Source organism: Orbicella faveolata, unplaced genomic scaffold (assembly GCF_042242905.1).
Source record: "Orbicella faveolata isolate gen_17 unplaced genomic scaffold, um_ofav_v1 contig_2, whole genome shotgun sequence".
NCBI classification, from domain to species: domain Eukaryota; kingdom Metazoa; phylum Cnidaria; class Anthozoa; order Scleractinia; family Merulinidae; genus Orbicella; species Orbicella faveolata.
Window position 1 is genome coordinate 3,879,966 of NW_028301547.1, and position 20,098 is coordinate 3,900,063.

The window sequence follows — 20,098 nt, forward strand, 5'->3', positions numbered from 1 at the left end:
TTCGTAACAAATAGCATCAATTCACATTCCATCAAGTGAGATTTATAATATTTACAAATATTAGGTGCTGAGATTGTGCAGTACGGACTGAAAATCATCTTTAAGCAGGAGGGAAGAAAACATTGTTTTATTTCCTTCATTGTTGATTATTGAAAAAAGAAAAATGTCAAGGGGACAAATGATATAATTTTGTAGTAATTTTCTTTTCCAATATTCTCTTGCTAACTTTGGATCCCTGATAGCAGCCCTCCTCAGAAAACAAAAATGCAGTCTGAACCATGGTTCAGGATTTTTCTTCTTTGCATGTTTTAATTTACATTACATCAAAAGAGGTTTGTTATATATCAGGTCTGTATCAGGTGGTAATTTGTCATCTACTGACAGTGTTAAAATGCAATCAAAGTAATAGCAACCAGGTGCCAGTTGTTCAAAGTCATTTTCAAAATGTTACTCTTCCCTGCACCTTACATGGGAATCACACCTTTGCGTCACTTACGCAAATAGAAAAGATACAATGAAGTGAATCCCAACACTCCTTTTAATGCAAATAGCTATTTACAGGTAATAAAGCTTGGTATCACCAGTATATAAATATTCATGTCTTTAGTCCACAAGACCGTATTTGCATTCAATTATATATTACAACATCACGTCATATATTGCATTAAAATAAAATACATACAGTAAACACCCGCATATAAGAACACATGGATTAAGAACATCAGGCTGAAATTTGGCAAATAAAGCACCACTTTTATAAGAACAATATCAGCCTGGAAAAAAAAATAATGTTCTTATAAAATGGGAAGGGTGTCAAAATTACACAAATTACCATAAACACACCTGCTGACCAATGGTATTAGCTAAGTTTTGGGCACCTTTGTTCTCTTCAGAATATCTAATATCATGAATTACATTTTTTGCCTTTACAATACTATAAACTACTGTATTGATAGAGAAAAACATAAGATTTTATAGCTGTATCAAGGTCAATCACAGTTGTAGTTGATCAAAGCTTGCAAATACTTGTCCAGTCTTAATGTTATTGTTTTGCTGATGTACATGTCAACACAGTAGTAAATCAGACTTTCAGATTTGCAGATGTACAGTGGACCTCTACTTTAGGCATTTCAAGGGTGGGGCAGCATATGGATCTGCCACAGAACTATACATACACCCTTCTTGTTACTGTTTTGTTACATTACTGATTACAGTAGACCTATTTGAACATTAGGTTTTTAATTATTGTTCCATCAATTTATGTAATTGTCCAAAAACATGATTAAAATTTCTAGCAACATTTTTTATGCTGTACAGCACTGAATTTAAAAAAATTTAAGAACATTTAAGAACATCCTGAGGCTGATTTTTCACTAAGCATCCGATAAATAAGAACACAATCAGTCTGACCTCTGAAATTGTGTGTTCTTATATGCGGGTGTTTACTGTATTGTAAATTATTTATAACCAAACAATGTATCCCCACATAACAATTATTTATCTTGATGCTGCAGTTTGACAGCCACTTGATAGAAATAAAATTAATATAAATTTATTTATCTAAATATGTCCAATCATTGCATTTCAAATGCTAACAACCAGTTTAATACATTGTACTATATAATTTAGTCCTGGATGTCATCATTATGCAAATTTTCCTTGTTGATGTCAGTAGGAAGTATTTGTAACAAAAATCTTTGATGAATTGTATTTCAGAAAATACGACCTTTGACTGAAATTAAGGTACAGTTCATAACATAAAATACTTCATCCATTCAGTAAATAAGCACAAATATTAGTACACAGTCCCAATTTTTTAAGCATAACAAAAATTATCTTAAAAATAAATAATACGCATTGCAAGCTTCCACTCAGAGTAAAACACGTAATATACAATGACGTCAAAGCTCAAACCAATTTTTTTCTGACAAAAAATAAGGGAATTCATTTTGTTAGTAAGGCTTTGGCTGGGCTTTTTCCAACAAAAGGAAATTATTAAAAAAAAGTCAAAGAACCCAAAAAGCTTATTAAATGATACAGTCATTAATTAAATTAAAACCTGGAAGGTTATTATAAACACCAAACAGTTTAAAGTAGAGAACTAAGATGCAAAGAAATAATGTCATCTGTTAGACCTAACACTATAAGCATAAAGCTCATGCATCTATGCATGGCTGATCAATAGCTAGGATTATTTTTGGACCTTTTTTGCTTCCCACAGGTATGACAAACTTATTTTGGAAGCGAGTATTACGGGAGAGAAAGATGCTTGTTTTCAGAATTTTACAGTGTGAATATAACCACAGTTAACTATTTATGAGTCACACTTTTTACAGCTTTTCATTCTCAGATTATACTCTTCCTCGATGTTAAAAGCAGACACTGCAATAAACATCTGCCCAGCATAATAAGTGGTCATAATCAATACTCTCGACCCAGGCACAGGGAAGCAAAACTTGTTGATAGCAATGATATTGTCTGATAGGTAAAATAAGGCAGCACCGATGCAGGCACTCATTCTTGTCCAGCGGCACAGTCCATTCTCTTCAATCTGGTTTTGAACGCATGTAATGGCCCTCCACATCATTCCAGTGATTACAAAACCATAGATCAAAACGGCAATCACCAGTTTTCCCTTCAGTCCAGGGTAACATATGTAGTATATCAAAAACCCAGGCAACGTACACAGCAGTCCCACAAGCCAATTCTTGGCTTGAAACCCAAAAGCTCGGATGTACAAAATGTGTGCTATGCCAAATGCAGCCATTCCATGGATAAAATATGTGTTTTTCCATACAAGGAAAATATCACCAATGCCTGAGAAGATAAGACCCAGCATAATTCGCCTGCTGTAGTTATGTTCTTTCTCCAGACTTATCCCTTGCAGACTGACGAATCCACAAAGACACAGAATTGGAAGGATTTTGAGGAGAGCTGCAAAGACTGTTGGTTTCTCTGTTTCGGGAAGCCATGCTACAAAGTACACACAGACAGTCTTCAGGAATGGGACAAGCTTAGGCCCAACACTTTTAACCTAATTTGAGAGCAAATATACAATCAGTCAGATTTGAGCTTCATGCAAAAACATTCCAAATTTTCCCAAAGGTGTCAAACCTCTGGCCTTTTGCATATTTGTCAGATTCTTTACCATTGAGGTACTTACGCAAAAAGCTCATTAGGACTATGCCTCTAGACTACATATTGTTGATAATCAAACACCTTGAGATTACCCTACAAGCAGAGTCTCCTTATCTAGCCAGGGATCTGCAAGATTACATAATCATAATAATATTATGGTTATTACTAATATTATTTTCATATATCCCTGCTCAATCTCAAAACTTGACTCAACACTGTTCACTGGCCAATATTGTGCTCAAGTTCTGTGATCCTCAACAAATTGGTCAATTTAAAACCCTGCTGGCTCCTTGCCACAGATTCGGTCAAGAGCTGTTCACATGGGTGTGAAATATACGTATAATGACATTGTACGATATCATGCTGACAAACAAACCTATATACAACTTCGACAAGCACAATCGCAGCAGATATTGCAAAATCCATCTTGAAAAAATTTAACCAGATACAAATTTCGTTAAAAGAGAATATTTTGTATGTAACCTTCATCAACCTTGGATTGAGGAAAGAATGTGCTCAACCCCTTGCTCCGCCCCCCAACCAACCCAGCGATATCCGCCCACGCAGTTGACGAAAGCCGGAATATCACGCAGCTGGAAACAAATAACACATCGTAATTCGTGAGGGCTTTAGTTATTGAAATTTCAAATGAAGCAACTTTCGTCTTTCTAACGTCTTCTGTCCTGCTGAATTTCTGTTGAATCTATCCCCATACATGACGAATTTTCAATACCTAAATTACTTAACACACAGCGAAATTGAGAAACTTTCACCACCGAATATCAGATGAAATACTTAAAACCGATTTTTCATATACAAAGCGCTAATAAAAGTGCTCATCGAAATCATATTTGTCTTTTGAGATTAAAATGTGTTTTTGTTTTGTTTTCTTTGCTCCCAACCTCGAGGAACACGAGGAACAGATGTGCAAAATTTACTTTAGTTCTCCGTAGAACAAACATCTTTCAGTGGTTTCAAGTTCGTATTATTCCTCTTCATTTCCGTCCATACAAGTCATATTCGCTAACTAAAGAAAGGGGGTTACATTCGACCGTAAATTAATGGCAGGCAAGTTTTTAATAACGTTTTGATCCACGCAACTTGTTACAGTGTATTTTGTGAAGTACTGACAATCGGGAAACGGCATTAAATTTGCCAAAACCACGACGTAAATATTGTTGTCATTATTAGAATCTAATTAGCTGGAGTAAGCGAAGCTTTTTATCTACTTTTCCTTACGAAGTGAATCGTACGGAAAGTGGCAAAAGGAGTTCGTCACAAAAGAAAGATTGTAAACACGGCCCAATGCAACACGACCGAGGAAGAAAGCAAACAACCTTTGTGGCGTAATGGCGCGAAGCTACAGCATTTAAAAAAGCATCAAAATGACTCCTTTGTTCAGATTGTACTTACCACTTCAGCTCTGTCTAATCTGTATTGTAAAACAAACGAATCTGCTCGAACAGAGCAGTTTCTCTCGTTCTTTATCATGGTTCCGTTCGTACACTCGTTGGTTTTCCACCTGTAAACACGACAAACTGAAGCGATCGTGACACTCGTGACGTTTTTAGCACACGAACACAGGACACGTGACAAGTATTCTGACGTCACCTAATCGCTAAAGCGAACAGGTAAGTGGGAACAATGTTCATTTTCCGTGAATCTGCCCACAAAGTTTTAAAATCAATATAATTAATCACTTACGTATGAATGGTGAGGGAAATAGTTTTTGTTACTGAGAGATCACATGATCATGTCATGACTATCTTATGACAAACTGAGCTGATCTTCTTTGAAACATTTTACGGCCTTTTATCGCTTTAGTCTGGTCAAGTGCCGATGTTATATCTTCCTGAGACAAAAAGTCGATAAAATCGCGTTACGTAATTGTTTAATTTTCCATGTCACGTAGCTGAAAATATTGTGAAATTAAAATCAGTCTAAATTTATTCGTGTTTGAATTTTCTGTGGGGACCTTTGTTGACCCCAAGTTTCAGAAATCATGCAACCTTGACGAGGTTGTTCAAGGTCTTCAAGCCCGAGATGTGCGTCAGTTTCAATATATACTGGGCCGGGTTGTTTGACAACGCTAACCCAGGTTTAAAAGTTAACCGAAGTATTAATTTTTCTAGCATAAAAATGTTTTTTACTGCTCACGTTTTGTGTAGTTTGAGCTTAGTCAAGCTCAAAACTGAAGGACAAACATAAACAGAAAACCTCACCGAAAAGTTACAAAACTCAAATCAAAATTCTCGCTAATCCAGGGTTAGCTTAATCGGGCTTTGAACAACCCGGCCCTGGATGTTAACTGCTTGCTGGCGGGAGAGAAATAGAACACTCATACCCTCACGGTTATCATGGATATCTACACATTCTTATGAATGGTAAAAAGTTGCTAAGCACAAAATGTAAATTGTGGTGTTTGTAAGGAGTTGGTAAAGTTTTTCTTTTTTTTTTCGTCAAATTAGTTACAAAGGTTGTCATAAGTTGAGGAAAAAGAAAATTGACTCCAAATATGTTTTGGAGGTACTGCTGGCAGAGGGTGAAAGTCAAAACTTAAAGGTGGCTCTGCACTTCGCAAAAAGAAACAGATCACATGTACTAAGGGTATCCAAGGTCGGGCATTGATCGATGCTCTCAATCGACCCTTGATCGACACTCAGTTGTCATGTTGATCGACACTTGATCAACATCTCAATCGGTACTCAGTTGACACTAGACTAACATTCAATTGACAGTCAGTCGGTAGTTGGCCGAGAGTCGACTGACTCATATGTATCAATCAACACTCATTGGCATGTCTGTGAAAATTAGTCCACTCCCAAATGACTGCCAACTGAGATGTCAATTGAGTGTTGACCGAGTATCAATCGAGGTGTTGATCGAGAGTTGATTGAGATATTGATTGAGAGTTGATTGAGGATATCAATTGACACTTGACTGCAGATTCCTTCAGTACACGTGATCCAAAAAAACAGACAGGTTTCGTAAAATGTTATCATGACGACTACTTTTGAGAACCCTTTCAATGCATTATCCCCCTTTTATACAACCACACCTTTTTTGCACAGAGGTTGTCTCATTAACATCCAAGGTACACATAAAAATCTATTTTACAGATATTTATCTTTTGTTGAAAACAAATTTCATACATCAGGAATTACTTTCTTTTAATAAGGTAAATGACATTACATGTATCTTAATTTAAGTAAAATTGATATGTAATTTTTTGTTTATCTGAAGATTTACTTTCATTAATGAAACTGGCTCAGCTAAAGCAATACTTAGGATGGATTTTAGAAACAAAGTAAATCTTCGAATTTCTAAAATTTTCCTCAAAATTGTCATGAGGACAGCAAGAAAATGACAGGAGAATCATGCTTTTACCGACAAATTATTACATGCATTACTCATTAAAATATATATAACAGTTTAAAAGGTTAAAAAAGAACTATTTTGCACTTTTAACACTTTTAAACTTCTTATACATACTAGGCACACTGAAAATTTTCAGCTGATTGTTATGATGAGGGTCAAGTAGACAAGATGTATGAAAACATTTTGTGCATGCTACAAGGACACTTAATAATCTTGGCATACATCTGCCTGCTGTGAGCTTGTGGATAGTCTGCAATTGAGATTTGCTTACCAGACTGTCAGAATAAACCTGATCATTATCAAAATGGTATAAAATGTTTCTTTAAAAAATTGAAACCACTATGAACGATAATTAAATAATTTTAAGGATTCCTAAAATAATTGGCAACTGATTCGAGTAAATATAAAATTTTGTACAACCTCAGTGAGGGTGCTTTGACATAAAAACGACAAGGAGACAGGACTTTTTTGATAAAATTTTTTGTGGCGTGGGTTGGGCCATAATCAATGTTTTTGTTTTTTTTTCCTTCTAGGTAAAATGTGTATTCTTTCCTATCTCTTTTACTTTTTCATTCACTGATTCACCTCACCTCCCTCCCCCACCCACCCTTCTCTGGCAGCAACCAGTTACTGTCTAACTTATTGAGGCTGCAATATCAAACGAAGTTATTTCTTGGCTTTTTGTATTTCACCCTGGTTGACTGTGAACGAAGACAAGGCAATTCCCAATTGTGCACCGTAGTATGTTACCATGACAATGGCCCGGGCAAAAGGGATTGGTAAGTAGAACTTGTTTAAGCCAAGAATCAGATCTGAAATACCAAACGAAACAGCACCTATACAGGAACAAAGTTTGGTCCATTGCCAGGCTTTGCCACGTAAAGAAACCTGCAGACCTGTAATGGCTCTCCAAATCATGATCGTAATCATAAGCATGTACCCTCCAATGGCTCCTATTAGGAAACCTTCCAAGTTTGGCAGGTATAAGCAATATGTCTGCACACTTGGGACCAGGAGAGCCAAAAATACCATTACGTTTATTGGTTCAAAGCCAAATGCTGTAGCATACAACAGATGAGCCACACCAAATGAAACAACACCAAAGTGAAAGTGGCTGTGTTCCCACACAATAAATATATCACCAAACAGAGAGAAGATAAGGCCTAGGAGAATGCGTCGATTGTAGTCATGGTTGGCCGACAGGCTCACTCCTTGCATGATAACAAAACCACAGAGGCATAAGATGGGTAGAATCTTGATCACAGCCGCAAGTATTGTAGGATTCTCTGCTTCTGGAAGCCACAGTATGAAGTAGATACAGAATGTCTTGAAGAATGGGATAAGCTTAGGAACAGCCTGTTTGAACTGTCGACAAAAGAGAAAAAGTCAAAATCAAAATTCCCCTTACTGTTGTGTAATAAATGTAAGAAACCCTGAGGTCATCAAGTTCTCATTCATAGTTAAACAATTCCTCATGAAGTATACAACTGGCTTGGGGGTGGGGGGGGGGGGGGGGGGCAATCTGGCAGTAATCAGGACAGGAAGTTTACAGGTGGCTAGGTGTAAAGAGAGAGGATGGGAAGTGTAATTTCACAAAGTGAAAGGAACTAAGTAAAACTTTTTTCAGCTTTCCAAAGTGATGGTAGGGATTTAAAGAAGAAAAAACAGCTGGGATTGTATGCTACAGGAAGCATGAGAGTTTAGACCTCCTGTACTGATATCTATACCCTTCCTCTCTCTAAAAACCAACAGAAACACAACTCTCCAATTCAAACTGGGTATGAAAATCTAAGGTAGGGCAATTTTAACCTTGCTAAAGGATATTGAATGAAAGTTATTCAATCTCTGACTCAAATGACCCTTGAAAGACCAGACTACAAATCTGGTGATATTGCCGCTAAATTCTTTCAAAATAAATCTTGCAAACGATTTCTACGAGAAATGAAAATATTTGCATGTCTTCTGGAAGGTTTACAGAATTTTTTTGAAATCGTGACTGCATGCTATAACAATATATAACAAATAAGTTTATCTCAGGTGCACTTTGAAGACAATTTCATTTAACATTACTTACCACATCGACTGGCTTAAGTTCGCAGTTGGTGGAAGGTAATCTGGTATAGTTTCTCGTAGAACCTTGTGGCTCCACCATAATTTAAAGTTCCTAGTGATTTCAAAAGGTCTAAACTCTTAAAAAACCAAAAAACAATCGGGTCTGGCTGCACAGCCATATGATGAGCCTGCGCTGTTTGGTCAGTTGAACAACAACCGAATCAAAGATGGCGGACGATAGCGCAGAAGTAGATGGACGTTTTGAAATAACTCTTTCAGATGCAGAGGAGAGAATGGGGACCGAAGGTTAGCTTTAACTATTAAATTTATTATTATTTTTCAATTTTGACGAGCATTGGTTCGAAGTATAAGACGAGTTTTGCAATACGCCTCATGTTAAAAACAATAATGGGGTTTCCACGTGAGTTGAGCTTATTCTGAAATCATGTTTAGGTCTATCAAAGTTTTGTTTAAGAAGTTAAGATCTTAGAATTTCACTGGTTCTAGGAACCTTAGTTGGTTCTTTCTTAGAAACTGGATTCAGTTGATGAGAACTGTTTATCTGGTTATGGGTAAGCGGGGGTAAGTAAAGTAAAAAGTGTTTTCCCTAACTAGCTACATAAGCTTAGATAAGTTGACCAAACCGCTATTAAAACTCAGAACAATGTACACTGTGAATGCTCTTGATTTATGTAATCTAATCTGTATCAGTAAGAAAATAAATTCTATTCTTCCCCAACATTATTGTCAACCAAGCTTATGATCTTGAACATTTAGCATAAAGTGCCAAATTTCAGTAAAAACGAACTTAAAACTGGTCAGTTGTTCAGAAAAAGGTGTGCACATGTTTTGATATTTCACAGTCTACCACTAGACCATTGCATAACTAGATTGTATTGCAACTGAAAAAAATTAAACTCCTCAACAAAGGTGACAATGAAGAAGCCAATCAAGGATGGGCTGATGCTATGGCCAGAATTCTTCAAAAGGAACTTCCAGAGAATAAGGTATCAGAATTCAACAAGTTAACTTGCCTGAGACTTCATGTAATTATAAAGCATTTTTTGGAAGGACTAGCACTGCTAAGGAGATTGTTCCAGTATAATCATTTAAAAAAAGGGGAAAATATACAATGAGAGTGTCTTGCTTGTTTTGACATTTGTTATTAGCTAAAGGTTACTCCAAACCTTTGTGGGCTACTTTTGCCAAGTTTTCTTTTTTTCAACTAAATTAAGGTTCATTATTCAAGGTAACATTTTCCAAAAAAATGAAAATGAAATATTAAAACATGCACAAGTTACTAGGGAAAAAAAGACTTTTTAATAAAAGTAAATTACCATCAAGGTGTCATAATCCCCAAAAGACATGGACTCCTCAGCAACCTTTTCAGGGCAAACAGCTTAATCCAGTGATCCTATATCAAATACTTTCAGTAGAGACTTTAAGAAACACTACGGTGAGGCGCTACTATGGCTACTTTGGCTGTGGGGGACTAGGCTGACAAGGGTGTTTTACCCGTCAAACTCAAATGATAAAGATTTTGCTGTGCGGCAACGGTACGTACAGTCTCTACATGTCTTTACAAAAATGACTACTTTCAAGGAAACCAGAGATTATTCTACTTTCATACGAAATAAGCTTGATTAATGACAATGATTTCCTTCTCCTATATCCGTCTTACATCACCCAGAACTCAGATTTGCCTTTTAGAACTTGATAGAACTGCCTGTAATTCCAATCACAAAACAAAATATAAACTCTGATATAAAAAAGCTCGATTTCAACATGGACATGTTGTTCGTACAACGATTACGTGATAAGCCTGAAAATACAAAACTTTCGATTATAGTGAAATACATTTTGAACAGTAATAAACAATTATAGCTCAAATTAGAACATGCGAAGCTTTCTTATTTACAGCTGTTCGGCCCCATACTAACATGACTGAATTGATCATCTCGCGGTAGGTGTTAAAATCGTTCAAATTTTCTGTACAAATGACAAAGAAACAATGATCTTAGAAGTGATTTTATGATTGAGAACTTTATCTTCAAACTAGGCTGTTCAAACAATGAAAAAAGCGTTAAAATGAGAAGTAAACAGCAGGCTTATACTCACGTAGTGAAGAGTATGTGAAACCAGACACTTTCCCGTAGTAGAAAGCAAGGCTATGGCGGGAAAGCCATACTGGTACGTGCGTCATGACGTCACCAGAAGTGATCTTCACTATCTGCTGCCATACTACAGCCTAGCCGTACCATATCTTAAAGTCCCCAATTTTAGATTTCATGTCTGTCAAGAGTGCCTCATTGTAAACATGCTTTGCCCATTGCTCCGCAGTTTCTTTTGTTTTTTTGTACATCGCTTTCCTTCTGTTTTTCAAAAAGGTCTTTCAAAAACAGTGAGCTGACTTCATTTTTTTATTTTCATGGTTATAGCCTCCTGTGTTAGTGAAGTACAAGAAGATTGAAAAGAGAAGAACTGAGAGGAAGGAGGAAATCACTTCAAAGAGGGTAAAAACTGCCAAAATTTGACATTCTGTCAGGTGTATTTTTTGTTACAAGTAAATGAGGTTTTCTTTTGCTTTTCTTCATAAGCTGAAAAGCCAAGAACGTCATGCTATGCTTGAAAAGGACCACATCAAACCTGATGGTTCAACGATGGATTATGAAAAGAATTTAGTAAAAATAGCAACAAGAGGAGGTAACAGTCTATAATAATAATTAAGCCACTCATTACCGATTAAACAATTAGATTATGTGCTCAGGATTTCTATGAGGTGACAGTTGATGAGACTGAAGGCCAAATTAACTATCTCTTCATACAAATAGAGAGCTATTAAACAATCTAATTTTTTATTAGGGTGCTTGAAATATTTTGAGGTTTTTAAGCCACACTGTGGTCAATTCCTTTCTTGAGTGTTTTTGGGGAAATACAATTGAATTATCAGAAAATACTTTTTAATCTTTCTCAAATCTTCGAAGAAATGAGAAAACATTACTGGCCACTATGTAAACCTCCAACTACTGCACTCTAATGGCTGATAATGTACCAGTAGTCCAGCCAATCAGATTGCAGCAGTAAACTAATGCAAATGCTGTATTCTGATTGGCTGAGCCATTGCACACTATCAGCTATAAATGTGCAGTGGCTTGCTGTGGTAGACAAAATTGCAATGTTTCTTTGTTTCTCAGAAGTTTGAAAAACATTAAGAAACAAAGAGATAATCAAATTCCTGAGAAGACTAAAAGGAGCACTTAGGTTTCTTGAATTAACAATGCTCAAAATTGTTAAAGAAACTGATAAGGATGCATGCATACACAACTGCAAATGTCAGATTGACAATTCAGTCCACGTGAATTCTCTTAAGCTTAAATCTTAATACTAAGATTAAGACCACAAATAATTGGAATTGTTATTTGAAGGAAATTTCATTCAATTTCATCTACTATTAGATTATTCGCTCTTAATTTCCATTCAGAGGGTGGTTGATTCAGCCTTTGGCCTTCGGCCTCATCAACTATCACCTCAGAGATCTGGATCTCATAATCTAATTGTTAAATATGTTCTGTACCGCCAAAGAGACAAATAAATAATCACTTTATTTAAGTGTCGATGTATTTAGCACTAATGTGCTAGTTGGGGACACTGTAAATAAGTAAACAAATATTTCAAATATAACATAAACTATTAAGAATCCCAACTGGTGGGAGGCTGACCAGTTGGCTATTTACACCACGCGGCCGAGGAGTTGAACTCGGGGCTACCAAGAACAAATCCGGATAGCGGTAGGGCGGAGGATTTGAACCAGGGACCTCCAGATTTCAAATCCAGCGCCCTAAACCACTTGGCCACGCCGCCTCCCTTAGACAACAAATTTCAAACTTCTGTGTTGGCTGCTGCTCTGCTAACAAGTGGCCTGCTTCTTCAATTTCAGTTGTAAAACTGTTCAATGCAGTCAGCAAACACCAGAAAGAGATGGAAAGTAAGCTTAGGTCTGCTCCTACTGAAGCCAAAAAATCAAAAGGTGAGAGATTACAAGTTAAAGAAAATGTCTTAATTTTGTTTAGTAATGAGTCTGGAAAATGATCCCATGTGGGTCTCCCAAGGTAAAGGTGTGGAGATACTAGCCTGAAAATATGTATTGAACCCTTGTAATTCCATTTTCTGGGCAAGCCAAAACTTTTTTTGGCTCTTTGTCTATGGAGTGCCATTCTAAAACGAACAAAACAAGAGGCAGACCCAATATTTGAACTGTGTTGACTAAAATGATGATAAGCACTTTCTTATTGAGTCAATGTTTTCATCTGTGAAGGAATTTTAAAGATTTCCTTCCTGATTAATCTTAACCATCAAAGCAGTATGACGGGGTTTTTTCAATTATTTTTTCTTTGCACGCATTCTTATAAGGGACCCTGATCAGTGTAAATATTTAGGTTCCATTCTGACCATCTTACAGTGTAATTGATACCAAAATCTGTAATTCCTACCCCTAAAAAAGAAAGGCGTTGAGCATTCCCACACTTTCCATTTTGGGCTCCCTCCCCTGGAGCGCGCATGAGCTGTGCCTGTAGGTAGGATTTACTGAGCCCACGGTTTTTGCAAGTGCGGGCATTCCTAAGCAGCATAAAGTAATGGCACACTGGCAGGATGACGCTGGGATTTCCGGTGTGACTACTTGTGCTATGTTTTGATGGGTTAATTTCTCATAATAAATCTTTCAATTTAAAAAGAAATAGGAAACCATTCGCTGTCCGTGTTTCACACTGTCTGAAAATGGGTATAAGGCTTTTGTGCAGAGGTGCCGTTGTACTACTCAAAGCCACGCAATAAGGGAAGTTATTCATAGCTAACTCGTATTTCACCCTGCATGTCTTTCCTGCTCTAGTCAATTCCTTGCATGGTCAAGGCTTCATTGAAATTGATGTTTCTTGAATTTTGTTTCCTTTAGTTGTGGAATCAATGTCGAAGTCTGCTTTTCTTGACATGCTGAAAAGTAGTTCAGATAAAGCACGGACTCGGGAAGTGAACGAGAAACAGAAAGAGAAGGTAACTAAGCTTAATGTAAACTTATCTTCCCAGGTAGAGCTGTACGAGCGAGTGTAGAAGCTCATCTCTATTGCTGACAATCCTATTCACACAATGAACACAGCGTCGATGTTGCAAGTTGAATAAAACCTATCATGTACGGCTGTGTTTATGTTGCGGGTTCAAAACCTTTATACAGTGCAAAAAGATAGTATTTGGAACCACTGAATCTTGCAACACTTCTTAACCTCTCTTGTGATGCTGTTGCACACAAGTTTGGTGTACAAACCGGATGTCCCTCTTTGCCTAGCTCACTCTTTGCTCGGTCATTTTTGTCCGCGCTCGATAGACACGAAAAATTCCATTCTGATGAAGCGGCTCTACAGAGATCAGTGCAGTATTTGTGATTGGTTGCTATTTTCGCGCGACAATTTTATCATCGCGCAACAACCAATCAGAGACACTTTGTAGAGCTACGTCATCAGCGCAAATTTGTCAGGACCCAGTTGTTAGAAGGTTCGATAACGCTATCTACCGGATAAGTCACTATCAAGTGGATAAGAGTCGACAAAGCAGGCTACACTATCCACTGGATAGTGATTTATCCCATGGATAGCAATAACCATCTTGTGAAGAACCTTTTGGACCAATTTTTAGAGACAAAGGAAAGCTCCGGGGTTTTTTCACTCCATTATACCAATTTCGTTGTTTCTTTCGTTTGGTTGTCAGACTAACGACAGCACCACAACAGACAATTCATCGTCATGGAATATTTTACGGGATGATTTCATGATGGGCGCGAAGATGAAAGACTGGAATCGAGAGGAACAACAAACCAAAAGGAAAGATAAGAAAGTGACGAACATTACTGATTATGAACTGGAAACCAGTCATGCAGACTTTTTTGATGAATCTGACGAAGGAGACAATGAAGAGTCAGATTCGAATTCAGATGAAGGCTAGCTCAGGTCATGTTGTTTTATTGCAATTCTGTCGCGCTATTTTGAAGCAAGTATGTCACGTAGATGACGGTATTTTTGACGCGTTACTGTCATGCTATGTGTCAGGGTTTGATGCTATTCTGTCACGGTTAACGGTGTTAGTTTGAGGCGATTCTGACCTGATTTTGGTCCTTTCTCCGAGAACCTGTGTGGTGTAGATTCCGGTGTAGCGATACACGACGGTATTTGTGGTCACTGTATGGAAATATAGCTTATCTTAATAACATGACACTGTGTTCCCGCAGATTGGTCAAAATATTATTTGCGTCCTGTGAACCAATACAGGTGTACTTCATGTATGCGACGAAAATTACTCCTACCTTGTTTTTCTGTGACACAGCCTAAAGAACATTGAAGCGTATGATTTCGGAGTTCCCCTCCCCCCAAGAGTAGTCTAAGAGTTCTTCATGACTCATCGTTCCTTGATTACCCGTACCCTATCGTACATCACTTATTTCGTGGGGTGGGGGGGGGGGGGGGGGACTGAATACCATACCCGCCTAAGATGGGAACATCGTATATACGGGTCATTGATAGAAACTCTTTTATTAAAGGTCCCAGAATCACGTTTTTGTGGTCGCGCCACCCGTTCATGTTATCTTGTACGTGAGGCTCAAATTTACTCTGTCGTACCCGGGAGATTGCTTACTGTAGATTTTAGCTCCTAGGACGTTCGACCATTAGTCCGACATCTTCAATGAAGAATCCCCCTCCCACCGACCTCATTTCCCTCCCTACCTCTCCCTCCTTATCTTTCCATACGATACGATACGATAACTTTGTTTAAACACGGTATTTCCATCGGTCTATTTACGATAATCAACTAGCTACCTATCTTCCTAACTAAAATCAAAGAGAGAAGAATCCAAACAAATAAAAACGCGCTTTTCATGGTACCCTACGAACGGAGTCTCCTTCGATCTTCCTAGATCGAAGGAGACCCCGCTCGAAGGGTATCTTCATGGAGGCCTTGTTGAAAAAATCACTTAAAACTGTGGCGACTTAGTTTAGTCTTGAACTCGGTTTATGAAGTTGCTTGTCTTAGTTCTATAGGTAATTTATTCCACAACTGAGCTCTATCAATTTTCCGGCGTGTATCTTCTATTGGTTTGGATCTGAGCAGTCTTTAGTGACTGAATTAGCGTAATTGGAACTTTTTTTTTCCAAGACAAGAGCCGAACGCCCTAAGAAAATGCTAAGCGTGTACCCACGTTTGAAATTTGGGAAAGAGCATAAATTTCCTTTTCATTTGTTGAGGAACTGACAGACACATCTACAGAATGAATCAGCCTTTGTTCAAATCCATCTTGGAACCAACAATTTTGTTACCTGTCAATGGCTGGGAACGTATACAAACAGTTTGAATGAGCTTCAGGGTTAGTTACTGTAATATAAGAATTACCATGCTCTTTGTTCTCAAAATGAGAAAATTTTAGATTTCAAGGACATTTCGAAATCAAATGGCGCAAAACTCGACATCCGCCAACATATAACCTTATAAAATGATTAGGTTATTACTACTCTTTTAAAGAGTGTATCAATTTATCGTCTTCGACGGTATAAATATACCAAGCTTATTTACTTTGTCTTCATATTATAACTCCTTTATTTCGCAGTTCAAAGCATCTATTTAACTTCCTTGGGTTGTACACCTGTTTACCACGGGTTCAACATTTTTTCGCTTCTGTCAAGTTACTAAGTACCTCACTTCACACATTGCAATCAATGCCTCCGGTATTTTTAATTTTTGCTGAAATTTTAAACTTGACAGGTCTAAATTACCTTGTGTTTTTCATTAGCTTTCTGTTTTCTATCTTTTAATGAATATGCCAGCTTTGTGAGGTCGATGTTTTCTTTTGACAGAAAGTCGCCTACATAGGGGACATGCTGTTTAAATCATAATTTTTGAAGTTAATTTCATTTGGAGAATTTAAAATCTTAGTTTGCTCAGCGTTACGACTAATTGGATGAACAAAGCTGTTATAGCAATCGTCTGCCTGTATCGGTTCCTTCTCAAGAAATAATAATGTACTTTTTATAAAAAGTCCTCTCGCGGATGCAATAAGTGTAGTTTACCCTGGACGAGCCGTAAATTCTTACGCGTAATTTGATTCACATCCGGACTGGCTTCTATTAACCACCGAGGTCATTAATTTTTCGCCTTATAAACAAAGAAAAATCCAATTTAGTTGGCAGTGATGATCATTCACCAGGTCTGTCTGACTCGGCAGCGGTAAACATGACGTTTTGAGATCTTCAGAAACTTGCCAGGAAAGTCAAGATCGTTCATGTATCGATGCGTATACATTGTGGGACTGAAAGCCACATAAAACGCGCGAGCGAATCTCCCGAAGTTAAGCTGTTGTTTAACAATAACCAGAAGTGTCGTTGTTATTTTCAAGCCATCTCCGGTAAAATGTTAATTAGCTTCTTAAGCAAACTATTTGTCACTTCGATGTCTGTAAAAAACATTAGCGGCACAATAGGGGAGATCGACCCGTCTAAATATTTGCTCATAGAAGTTGTAAATTTTCCTTGTACTAACAAAGTCATTTGCGTTTAATAAGTCGCCAAATCGTGGACGATCACACGACCGTGACTCGCTCTTCGAAACGATCTCTTGCAGCCAATTTGTAAACGCCCCGAAAAAGATCTCTGGCGATACTATAGACCGTGAACTCGAAACCTCGAGGTATCAAGTGTTGAATCATTCTGGACAAATGACACGCATTTGGTGAACGTGGAGGCACTAAATGAAACAATAAACTTGTCATTTGCAGAACAAAGGATAGCGGCCTTGTTCTAGTTGGATTTCGATTAACGCAACATAGTAATTGACAGTCAAGCTAATGGACAGGAAATGTGAATATATAGAGATCGGTGATCATGCCTGATCATATTAGTTTGAGTTTCGTGGCTGTCGGACGAACGTGGTAAAGTGGAGTCGCGAAAAAACGAGCCGTCTTTGACGCTGAGGAAATCCACAAGGGAAAGCAGAGGATTTCTGGAAAGGCTGATGGGTGAGTTATCTACCAGAGTGCCTCGATTTGTTTGGGAATATTTGGTCGATTGGGCGACCTTTGTAATACGGTTTATGTGCTATCAGATCGTAGCGTGGAGAGCTAGTAAACACAACGCCAATAACGGAAAGCCTTGGGAGATTTATATCTAACAATGGCTACTGTATTGCCTTGTATCTGCTTCGAACAGTCGCCGGCTGAAACCCTTCAACCGTCGCGAGCCGTGAAAGAAACCCTTCGTGTGCTTGAGGGGAACTTCGCTTTCAACACGCGCTACAATAGCTGTCCCACGCAAAAACATTGTTAGTCAATGGATTTAAAGAATGTTCGCTTTATCGTATGAAAACTAGCCTCCTACGCAGACAAAACGGGCTTGTTTATTCAATAAAATTATATGAAGTTTCTTATTATTTTTGATTGTAGGATTTTAGACGTAACTTCGTTCTGAACGCTTAGCGTCTTTGAAACATAAGTGAAGGTTTTTCAGTGTTATAATGTTTTCTTGCTGTTCTCTAGCGACAGAGAAATTTGATTTTCTCAAAGAACCCCCGAACAAGCGATTGTGTGGAGGCTGCGGTTGTCCTATTAATGATCGATTCCTTCTGAAGGCGCTAGACCGCTATTGGCACGAAGATTGCTTGAAATGCGGCTGTTGCGAATGTCGCCTGGGTGAAGTTGGATCCACTCTCTACACAAAAGCGAATTTAATTCTTTGTAGAAGAGATTATTTGAGGTGGGTATAGGCAAACGTGTTTTTCACAGTCCACTATTTACTCTACAGATTTGGGATTTTTAACTCTCTCTCTCTCTGAATTGCAGACGTTTTACTTAGTAATGAAATCGGTTTATTTCGTCGTTATTTTGTTTGGCTAACTGATGGCGACACTTTCGTGAATGTTCCAGTTTTGTGTCTTGTCATTCATTACCTTTGCAGACGATTCTATTAACGACAGCCTGCAATCAGATGTGAAGCATTTAATGGGATTGGGACGGATTGTCTGTGCTTAGATTAAAAACACTCTGTTTTCTAAAGAACGTCACGCAAAAGTACAATTTTACACATTATTAAATATACTTTACTTGTTATGCTTGTCAAGAAATGTGATCACATTTTAGCACTTCCGTCCATCTATGTCAATTTTCCTCCAAGTGTATTCCTAGCCTTTTAGCGGTGAGCTGTTAAACGTCCGTCAATTGATAAATATTCCATCAGGCATGCTTTTTTGGCAATTCGTGAGAACCACACACGGACCAAAGCTCCTCACTAAGTCATGCCTAATGGGTTAAAACGTTTTGGCTAGTCCGACTGTGTTGGATCACTGCTTTGACCTCTTGCTTCTCCGGATGCGATTTTGTATCCACTTGGCTCGGATAAAGATTACTCATTGTTTATATTTGTCGCTTTTAAGGTTGTTCGGAACTAAAGGCTTCTGCACCGTGTGCTGCAAGACAATTCCCGCCTTCGAGATGGTGATGCGCGCCGGGGAAAACGTCTATCACTTGGAGTGCTTCTCCTGTCAAAGATGCCATCAGAGATTCTGCGTAGGGGACAAATTTTACTTAATTAACAACAGAATTCTGTGTGTTGATGATTACGAAGAGATGATGTCTTACGGGAAACCAGATACCAAGAGATTCATTGTCTAAAGAGGCGTTTCTCTATAGGAAGAAAAATTCCTTGACACGCGTCCCAGACGAGCCCATTTTTTTAGCCTCATATTTCGAATTTTCGTGCGTGTTCCTTCGCTCCTTGTTTGGCAACCATCTATTTTTTAGGTGTTTCCTGTTTTTATTTGTATTTTAGGTTAATACCGCTACTGTCTATGCTAGTTTTATAGCCCTGTCGTATCTGCCCGTGGATCTTTTCCGTTTCTTCTCTACTGGTTTTCAGTTGGGTTTCCCGCTTAACATTTTGATGGTTTTTCGTGTAATACAAAAGTCAACGCTTTCTTTGACTGTTCTTAGTTTCATTACACTGGATTTTACATCCTTGCTTTTCACCTAGTGACATTGCTTGCTCTTAATAATGTAAATAAAACCACTTTAAAAGTGACAATTTGAAGAGAACGCTAATTTCCTTCCATCTCTGCTACCTGTCAAATAAGGGAAATTTTCTGCACGCTAAAGTAATGGACACATTGTATGTCAAGAGCATTGTAACAGAACACTGATGCAGAACACTGTAATGGCTTCCAAATGTAAAGAATTGTGGATTGAAATCCCGAAACGTCGTTATTGCTGCGATATATGAATGGAACATTTGACACTCGCAAGACGCGAAATCGAGATTGTGAAGAATTAATAAAAAATATTTCAAGTATTTAGTAAATCATAGTCTACTGGAATGAACTTCGCCTTTTCTTTCCTCCAGCTCTGCTAAAAATCATTCAATTGAGCGAATGAATTCTAGATTTGTGCCAATGATAGCGAAAGCGGATTTCGCGTGACTTCGAACTGAAGAATAGAGATTGTTGCAAGTAT

At 37.9% G+C, this 20,098-nt stretch overlaps 4 protein-coding genes across 5 annotated transcripts; 2 read left to right on the plus strand and 2 right to left on the minus strand.

Annotated features, from left to right (window-relative positions):
• Positions 1–520: 520 nt before the first annotated feature.
• LOC110061859 (lysoplasmalogenase TMEM86A-like) lies at positions 521–4,701 on the minus strand. Its single transcript, XM_020768719.2, has 2 exons — positions 4,552–4,701; positions 521–3,034 (listed from the first exon to the last, which is right to left on the minus strand). Exons 1-2 carry the CDS (start codon positions 4,627–4,629, stop codon positions 2,315–2,317), a joined length of 798 nt encoding a protein of 265 aa, XP_020624378.1. The 5' UTR covers positions 4,630–4,701; the 3' UTR covers positions 521–2,314.
• A 1,581-nt stretch (positions 4,702–6,282) lies between these two features.
• Positions 6,283–8,753, minus strand: LOC110061866 (lysoplasmalogenase TMEM86A-like). The gene is made up of 2 exons (XM_020768726.2): positions 8,591–8,753; positions 6,283–7,881 (listed from the first exon to the last, which is right to left on the minus strand). Exons 1-2 carry the CDS (start codon positions 8,666–8,668, stop codon positions 7,183–7,185), a joined length of 777 nt encoding a protein of 258 aa, XP_020624385.1. The 5' UTR covers positions 8,669–8,753; the 3' UTR covers positions 6,283–7,182.
• Positions 8,728–14,826, plus strand: LOC110061867 (RRP15-like protein). 2 transcript variants are annotated; one of them, XM_020768727.2, is made up of 7 exons: positions 8,728–8,874; positions 9,499–9,575; positions 11,007–11,081; positions 11,166–11,271; positions 12,506–12,595; positions 13,520–13,617; positions 14,326–14,826. In XM_020768727.2, the coding sequence occupies exons 1-7, from the start codon at positions 8,796–8,798 to the stop codon at positions 14,557–14,559; spliced, it is 759 nt and encodes a 252-aa protein (XP_020624386.1). In that variant the 5' UTR covers positions 8,728–8,795; the 3' UTR covers positions 14,560–14,826. The 2 variants fall into 2 exon arrangements, with proteins under 2 accessions (XP_020624386.1, XP_089145010.1); XM_089288884.1 differs by lacking the exon at positions 9,499–9,575 and having other exon boundaries at positions 8,740–8,874.
• A 223-nt stretch (positions 14,827–15,049) lies between these two features.
• LOC110061868 (LIM domain only protein 3-like) lies at positions 15,050–19,946 on the plus strand. The gene is made up of 3 exons (XM_020768728.2): positions 15,050–17,617; positions 18,134–18,350; positions 19,027–19,946. Exons 1-3 carry the CDS (start codon positions 17,614–17,616, stop codon positions 19,262–19,264), a joined length of 459 nt encoding a protein of 152 aa, XP_020624387.1. The 5' UTR covers positions 15,050–17,613; the 3' UTR covers positions 19,265–19,946.
• The last annotated feature ends 152 nt before the right edge of the window (positions 19,947–20,098 follow it).